The sequence below is a fragment of the Aplidium turbinatum genome, chromosome 2 (assembly GCF_918807975.1).
Source record: "Aplidium turbinatum chromosome 2, kaAplTurb1.1, whole genome shotgun sequence".
NCBI lineage: Eukaryota > Metazoa > Chordata > Ascidiacea > Aplousobranchia > Polyclinidae > Aplidium > Aplidium turbinatum.
This window is the reverse complement of record NC_137473.1, coordinates 50780456-50789015: the sequence shown is the minus strand read 5'-3', so window position 1 is coordinate 50789015 and position 8560 is coordinate 50780456. Positions and strand designations below refer to the sequence as shown.

The window sequence follows — 8560 nt, the reverse complement described above, 5'->3', positions numbered from 1 at the left end:
TTTTCAATAACTATAGTGGTCGAGTTGCCATTCTTCGTGTTTGACAATTCATAATGTTGTAACAAACGAAATTACATTTTCCGAAGTCAATCTTAGTTAATTATCATTTTGTAGAATTTTACAACCACTACACTATGGGATGGCACAACGGGTAAGGCGTTGGCTTTCCAATTATGCAAACCTGGTTCGACTCCCGGCTTCAGTTGGTTGTTGAAAATACCTCTCACCTCTAAAGGTAAAGGTCCCATACTCAAATACTGAGCTTTGGGGAATGAGAAGAATAAGGTTCTCACTATACTAAGCCTTCGTAACTAAGGAGAGTAGGGTGGCCAGTTCCTTTCTCTCGGCCGCCTTTACTTCAGCAACTATGCCCATCCAATTTATTACACCCTGGGTATAGAGGTGAGCGGTGTTTTTCAAAAACCAGCTGAAGCCGGGAGTCGAACCAGGTTTGCACAATTAGAAAACCAACGACTTATCCGTTGCGCCATTCCACCGCCATAATCACCACCTCTACCTAGGGTGTAATAAATTGGGTGGGCATAATTGCTGAAGGAAAGGCGGCCGAGAGAGAGGAACTGGCCACCCTACTCTCCTTAGTACTGAAGGCTTAGTACAATTAGAACCTTATCTTCTCATACCCAACACTTGAATCAAGTATGGGACCACCTTTTTACACTATCATCATCAGTCGTCCTCTCCGCCTGCAGCAGATTGCGCATCATCATGGGTTATTTGCTTCCAAGAGTGGCGATTTTGAGCCAACTCGCCGAGTGACGCCGAATTGAGTCCGGTCCATGATTGAATGTTGTCTTGCCATCGTTTTGGTTGTCTGCCACGTTTTCTTTTTCCTTCTACTTTTCCTTCTGTGCAGACTTTGCTGATTCTGAATTGTGATCTTTTAGTGTGGCCGAACAGTTTTAAAACTTTTGATTTTATTATTGCTGCAATTGGATGTAGTTTTGTCATAGTTAAAAGATCTTCTGTTTTCGTGTGGTCAAGTAGCCTTTTGTTGGTCAATGGTCATGCTTCTCATGATGTGATTTTGGAAGGTAGTGAGTTTTTTCATTGTTGATGATGTCCAATTTACGCATTCTAGACTGTACAGCACGACTGGTAAAACGTAGGTGTTGAAAATTTTTGATTTCAGTTTGATGGGGAGTCTATTGGATGTTAGAATCTTTTTGTTCTTTTCAAATGTTGCCCAGCCTAAGCCAATTCGGTGTTGCACTGCAGTCTTTCCATCGTTGGTCGCAGATAGTCGGTGGCCAAGATATATGAATTCTGGTACTTGTTCTATTTGTTTTCCGTAGAGAGTGAGATTGAGTGTATTGTTTGTTTTGTCGGTTGTTTACACTATCATTGGAGCTTAATTTCTGTTACATGAAGCACTCAGCAAACAAAATATGTTATTTTACGTCGATTCAACGTCGCCAGACGTTGAATCAACGTAAAATAGCAAATTTTGCTGAAGGATAATTCTAGATACTATGTTAATCATCCTTGTTTCACTTGAAATTCGGGAATTAGCACGAAAGAAAATACATAAGTTTTTCTTCCGCTAGATGGCGCGCCGATCAATGATTGCCCCAGTCAAAAAAACCTTTCCCCATGTCCGAATTTTGCCGAATTTTAGATTTGGGGTGTCAAACAGGTAACCCATCTTTTTATGAAGAAAAATGGTTGTTATCAAAAATGTCCGGGTTCGGCTATTTTTATGTCAATTCTTACTCGCCTATGTGTGAAGTTGTCTGCTGGAGCATCGGTTACGGGGCATTGATCATTTGCTCCGTTGCTTACGGTAGCCTACGTTTTATTACATTAAGAAAATGTTAAAATTTAGGAACCATTACCTATAACCTTAATCACTTAAACAACAGTATGTCAACACAAAATATGGATTATCTTCTATATTGATGTTGTTGCGAGGCATTTCAAGAAAACTTAGAAAAAGGCGAGTTCCATACGGATTCCCAGCTGAAATTTCCTTTTCTCTCGACTCAAACTTCAAAAGCAGAAATTTGAAGCAGAAGTATTCGGACATATCAGCAAGAAGACATCATAGACACAAACGTGCAAAGGACATCTAGGATTTATTGCAATGTAAAAATGTAATTGAGAATTGTTGTTTAAAGGCCAACAGTTGATGAATTTCACTAACAAAACAGGCCTGCACACTTGCCGGAGTAACAAAAAGTTGAAAATTCAAATATGTGACAACTTCACTGTAAAAATGTATGTCTATAAGCAACAATGTAAGACAGCGTGTACACTGCACAAGGTGTTTTATTTTTTTGTCAAGACGAAAGGTTTTGCATTTTTGACAGTTCAGAGTAGCCAATACCAGTTTGCAGAGTTCTTTAAGCAAAAGGTTTTAATATCTTGGTTGATGAAATGCAAAGAACTGTTTCATATTTGCTTTCCTAAAGGAGCCCAGGACTATAACCAACAACATAATGAATGCGTTATGATTTCAGGTGTATAGAATATCCACAGCTATATTTAATATTCGACCGACAAAAGTTGTGAAATACATCCGTTGACAATGGAATCACATCTAACGTTTGCAATTGTTCTTTTGTTTGCTGGTAAATCAATTTATAGTCGTTTTCGTATTTATAACATAAAATTTATCAAAATTTTTTGAGCGAGGAAGTAATTTATGCCACTTGTGCCTTAAAGTAAATTTTATTGAAACTACTTTCAAACCTGGCGGTAAAACATTTGATGAAATGAATTGGAAGATTTGAGTAGCAATTTTTATGTCCACCTTCAAGCATCTTAACTTGTCACTGAAAACTTGAGGAGACAATTTCTTTTTTACCTAAAAATAAATTTCTAAACCAAAGACATAAACATTATAGAAAACTGAAATATCGTCAAGTTAAGTTACTGTTAATACCATTTTTTGGAATCTGATGGATGGAGTAGTTTAAACATTGTGTACCATATCCAAATGTAACGCAAATTAACTTCTAATTAAACATACCTTTCACACGTTCAGCAATTTCACCGCCAACCGCGAGATATCGCGTGTTATTGTAAAGTCATTTGCCACCCCTGATTCATAATGCTTTAAAATGGCCTGCTGTGCTGCCAATTTTGAGGTCTGACAGGTTGATTTAACGTTGAACCAAAAAATTTTGAAAACAGCACTTCAACAAACCTTTTTGTCGTCATGAAAACAAGAACAAAAGATGATTTTTAAAAAAATAGCTCAAAATGTTGGCGAATCAAATGATTAAGTAAAACAGAAATGCTATGTATCTACTTGAAGAAAAATCTTTAAACTATTAATTGCTCTGAGATATTTATAACGTTCTTAGGAGCAAATGTAGACAACAGGGGAAATCTAGACTTGTGGCAGGTGAAACAAAGCTTAGTGGGCTTACCGGCCTAGTTCTCAATGCAAAGCCATAATTGGAAACGACCTATAACCAAGCTGAAGGCCTGGTTGTCACGTGAGCTTTTCGTAAGCAAGTTTCCAAATTTTTTTTAATAAAAAATCCAATATTTTAAAGTGATTTCTTCAACATAAAAAAAATTCTAGTAAATTTTATTTGAATACTTCTTTGCTGTCACAAAACCAAAACAGAAGTTTCGTGACATCGTATTATACCTACGACAAGCTACAACAGCTAATTGAATAGCTTTGAAACGCAACGGTAGTTTTGAACGCAAGCCTGGGATGATTTTAGGTGCCGGTAACCTATCCAAGCGCCTGGGAACTCAAAGAAACCACCGAATATTCTTTGGACATAAGGTGTTTTTCTTAAAAGTGTCTTAATTTGGGGCCTGAAGATCTCATTGGGACAGGGCCCAAGTTCCCTTTCAACAGTTCTGAGCCCATGCATTTTTATTCCAGTTGCAATGGCACAGGGTAATGTGAACGGAACTGCATGTGATTCTGGATATTGGGGAGATGGTTGCATAAATATTTGCGGGGCGTGTTACGTGCCTCAGCTGAATGCAGGTAGGTTGTCGAAGCTTTTATAAAAGCATAAATTTTGCTACATCTTTAAATATCTACTGTATTTTAACCGGCTCGGTGGCTTAGTGGTTAGTGTGTCCGATTCTGAATCTATAGACATAAGTTTGATTTCCTGTCGTGTTATACCAAAGACTTTTTAAAAGAATGGTACTGAATCTTGTTTCTGCTTGGCATTCAGCAAAAGGGGTAGATTCAGGATAGTAATGTACTCGACAGCGTGTCTACACAGCTGCACTGACACTGCTTGCTTTGTAAAGAGCTGAAGAGCATACAGCTCTATATAAAGCAACACACATTATTAATATTTTTCAAAGAATAAAAAGCGGCTTAGAAAGTACACTATTTTTTAAAATATCTGTTTTATTCAATTGGTTTGTAGTGCAGACGTTTGAGCAGCGAAAAAAATCTTCAACAAATGTGTTGCATGTATTACAGATGGACCAAAATGTGACACAGTGAATGGACGGTGCGACTTTGGTTGTTCCGGAGAGTACACCGGAGAAAACTGCGATGAAGGTGATTGTATTTAAATTCTTCACTTGATTAAGATTCAGTTTAGTTGTTTTTATTTTTGACCAACTTTTGTACAAACAATAATTGTCAACATACGAAGGTCTAGAAAAAGTTGGAAGGCATTGTGAAAGTTTTTGATTATTGTAAGCTGTTGAACGGCTTACATTGCATCGCAGAGTTTGTGCCCTTCACTAGAAAGTTCCGTTTAAAAATATAGTAGAGCCTACTCTTCTATCCCATATAACCTACATTTATCTCATTTTTTATCACTGTAGCGATTTGTATTGGTGGATGTGGATCAGGGACCTGCCTGGCACCAGGATATTGTGGAAATTGTGGAAACATTAATAAAATATCACCTAACTGTGAAGGTGGGAGTAATGGGTTTTTAATTCATTTAAATATGGTTTTTATACAAAGATAACTGACAAAGCGTAAAGTTTAGCGTCACTTTGTTTTAAATTGTTGATCTTACATTTTGGAAGACCGTGATTCGTTCTTTTTATAAAACCACAGTAACTTAATCTGTTTATAAACAAGTTAAAATAATGTGACTGAAATTAACAATTATTGTACAAGAAACAGTCGACTTTACATTAAGTATTAGTTAAATCTTTATTAATCAAAATTGTGTAAGTAAACTTTTCCGACACTAAAAATCTCACCAAGGAAATTGTCTGTTAAAGCAACAACGCATTAAGAAAAGTTGACGTCAATCAATCATCCATCATTTTATTTTTCGTCACGCCTATTTCGCCATTAACGTTTGAAACAAAAGTCTAAATCAGAAAGAAGTGTACTTTTGATTAATGAAAGTACAGTTCGGTGCACAGACACTACATACAAGCAATATAGTTTGCCTACTGTTTAAAACATTGAACAGTTTACTTCACAGTGTAGATTCTAACGATCTGTTTAAGCCTGATGCTGCAAATTAGTTGTGGTAAGATCGTTAGAATCTACACTTAACTGTAAAGTAAGCAACGATCATGCTGCTAAAAGCGAAACTCAATCAATTGCATTGAACAGTTTGTTTTCTAAACACAGATATTCGTATTCGTGGCCTCATGGGATCCTTAGGAGCATTTTTGGTTATATTTTCATCAATTGCTTTGTGCGGTCTAGGAGCTCGACGACATAAAAAACGAAAATACGCCCCTGCAAGTCTCTAAAGAAAATCAAATCAATTTTAATTTTATGTTGTTTTTGATTTGTTATGTAAAGTAATTATAAGTTTTCGTATAAGCCTTAAGGGATGCTGTCATAGATTGGTAGATTGGTTTAACAAGCAAAAACTTTCAGACCTGTTAGTTTAACTTAAAAACGACGGAAGCCAAAAAGTTTCGAACAAAAAATAAAATTTCATTCAATATCTATCTTCTTGAAAATGTAAAACTATGATACCGCTGAAAACAAGTATTGAAGAAAATAAACAAGAGTTTCAATTTTTGTATTACGAATTATTTTTTTGTGTCTTTTATTCTTTTCTGTGTAAAAAGCTTTCGTGTGGTTAAGCTACTGCATAAAAATCTTGCACATGTTTAAATTGCAAAGTATTGTACAATACCGTAGTTCGTTTGTTAGATTTTCTGTTTGAATGGAATGCTGTGCGTTGTGCTTACGTAGTGTGCTTCCAGCTGTAAATCTTTACCTATAGCTTGATACTGTAATTTCAATGGGTTGGATCTATTTGAGGTGTGAAATATTCGTTCGGTCCTAAAGCTAAAATTTTTAAATTATTACATACATTATATAATAATAATTACAATGTTATATATTATAATAATATATATTATTATTGATATAATATTATACTCATTATGATAATTATTATATATTTATTATAATTATTATTATACAATAATGAGGCGTGAAATATGTAACTTAGATTATATCTATTTGGTGCGATTGTTTGATTATTTCATGAATCAAAAGAACGGTATCAAGATCAACTTTGATCAACTTTTTGCTGCTTTTTGTAATTTAAGCTTATTGTTTTTGAGTCTTTGTGGTAGATTTCAAAATTGGGGAAGATGCTGAAAACCATTGATGTAACTTCCGTAATGTGCTAGAGAACTAATATGCTTAAAGCGAACCCACTGGCTTTACGTTTGTGGTGCAAACGCTGTAGGCCTATTTAGGCACAAAATATTCCGACCAAACAGCACAGAGACTCAGTGAATAACGTTGAAAAGGGGTTCAGGAAACTTTTGCATCCAAACCCAAGATAATTTTAAGAGCTTGAAACATTTACAAGAACCCAAAAACTTTAAAAAAATACCGTTGGCCTACCTTTAAAATATAGTGCGTTGGCATACAATTCCATTTCGTTTGGAAACAACCCATGTTTTAGAGAAAAGTCAACTATTTCCTAAACGATTCTATTGGTGTTATAGAGGCAGAGCCGTTGAGAGATTAGTTTGGACCCCAGTTCATGACACTTCTAAGACAAATGCACATACTGAAGCTATAAAAGGTAGTTATGTTAAGTTTACGGCCCCTTGGAAAAGTTTTGTGCCCCTAAAATCCTTCCTGGTGGGGATCCAAAAGTACCCATACTGTACCCCCTTTCAACGCTTCTGGTTAGAGATGTTTAGTTTTTTGGATATATTTTGATTTTAAGGATTTGGGAATCTAATTAATAGGCTACCTAAGTCCAAACTATCCCCTTACTAGCCTTTGGAATACATATTTGTTAATGGTTGATGGAGGTGGTTTTTCTCTGTCTTTTCATTGCGCTTTTGCTGAACATGTTTCGAACATATTTTATCCAATATTCCTTTTGTATGAGCAATTGAAGGCCTCGAATATGAAAAATAGTTTAGTCACAACAATTCATAGCTAAATTTTATTGTGCTTCGCTATTCTTGCACAATTCTGATTTTTGCGTTGCTGTTTAGCTTGCTTGTTGTAGGCTACTGTAGTTTATTATGCAGCTTTATTATCCTGCTGTTGCTTGTTTGTAACAACATTTATACTGTAACTTACAGTAGCTGTATTTCGCTTAAACACATGAGAGTGTTTGATTTCTAGCTGATTAATCGAAGAAGTTGCTGTGATTGTCGTTTGTGACTTATATACTATTATAGCCTATGTTAGTGTTAGCCCAGATGCGGTTCCCAACCTGAGATCCAAACTCCAGAGAGTTCTTTGAGATTCATGGAAAATATGGACATGTGAATGTATTGATGTGAGAAAAAACTTAATAAAAGGTAAAAGGGCAAAAATTCATTTTGGAATATTGAAGAGTCATTTTGGAAAAATTTAAACTCGCTTAGCTTCACCCTGCAGTGGTAGCTTCTCAGACACCAAAATCCGTCTGCAGACGTTGTATCAATGTACTTTGCGGTCTGGCTTATGGCTCTTTCATCGGCTTAGTATCAGCATCCGCGAGTCGGCGGCTTCTCGTAAAGACCCCAATAGGGGTTCAAAAACGAAACCCTAGTCCCTACACCCGTAGACAATTTTTCGCAAGGAATCTGTGATTAACTTACAAAAATGTTGGGAACCATTGTGTGACTGTATAATTATTGTGAGCGTGTTGGTGGCAATACCGAATTTATGAAATTGAACTTCACCAGCATTTTGCAACATGGAAATAAAAAAATTCTTAACAAAACTGTTTTACTTGATTTTATCTATTGACGAAGGTGGTGTTATTTGGCCATTTAAGTTGCAATACGCTAACATAGCTTTTTATGCCACTCTAATATAACCATTGGTCGACACATTTTGCGAAATATCGCTTTGAGCAGGGGTGTGCAACGTGCGGCCCCCTAAGAAAAATTGTGCGGCCCGCGAAACGTGTTTATAATTTAGTTTAGTCTGGTACGTGTGAACAATTAATTGTGGAGTGGATTATTGTAGATTTTGCTACTTCTGTTAACCATTTTAGAAATCTCCCACCTGCCACCCCTAATCCAATGTATTTAATTATTTGGAACGTAAAAATGTATGGTCACATAAAAGGCATTATGAACAAATTACGACTTTGGAAAGCTCACGTACAGACAGGAAATCCTTTCCACATTCCAACTTTGAGAGACTATGGAATGC

At 36.0% G+C, this 8560-nt stretch overlaps 1 protein-coding gene across 1 annotated transcript; it reads left to right on the top strand.

Annotated features, from left to right (window-relative positions):
• Positions 1–2476: 2476 nt before the first annotated feature.
• On the top strand, positions 2477–7563 carry LOC145764767 (uncharacterized). Its single transcript, XM_082576434.1, has 5 exons — positions 2477–2588; positions 3866–3973; positions 4427–4507; positions 4780–4875; positions 5552–7563. Exons 1-5 carry the CDS (start codon positions 2546–2548, stop codon positions 5674–5676), a joined length of 453 nt encoding a protein of 150 aa, XP_082432560.1. The 5' UTR covers positions 2477–2545; the 3' UTR covers positions 5677–7563.
• Positions 7564–8560: the final 997 nt, after the last annotated feature.

Bases quoted from the DNA above. Each gene is read 5' to 3' on its own strand.
- LOC145764767 (XM_082576434.1), top strand. From the start codon at position 2,546: ATGGAATCACATCTAACGTTTGCAATTGTTCTTTTGTTTGCTG. The intron at 2,589-3,865 runs GTAAATCAATTT...TTTTTATTCCAG, and splicing joins AATTGTTCTTTTGTTTGCTG to TTGCAATGGCACAGGGTAAT. The intron at 4,508-4,779 runs GTGATTGTATTT...TTATCACTGTAG, and splicing joins CGGAGAAAACTGCGATGAAG to CGATTTGTATTGGTGGATGT.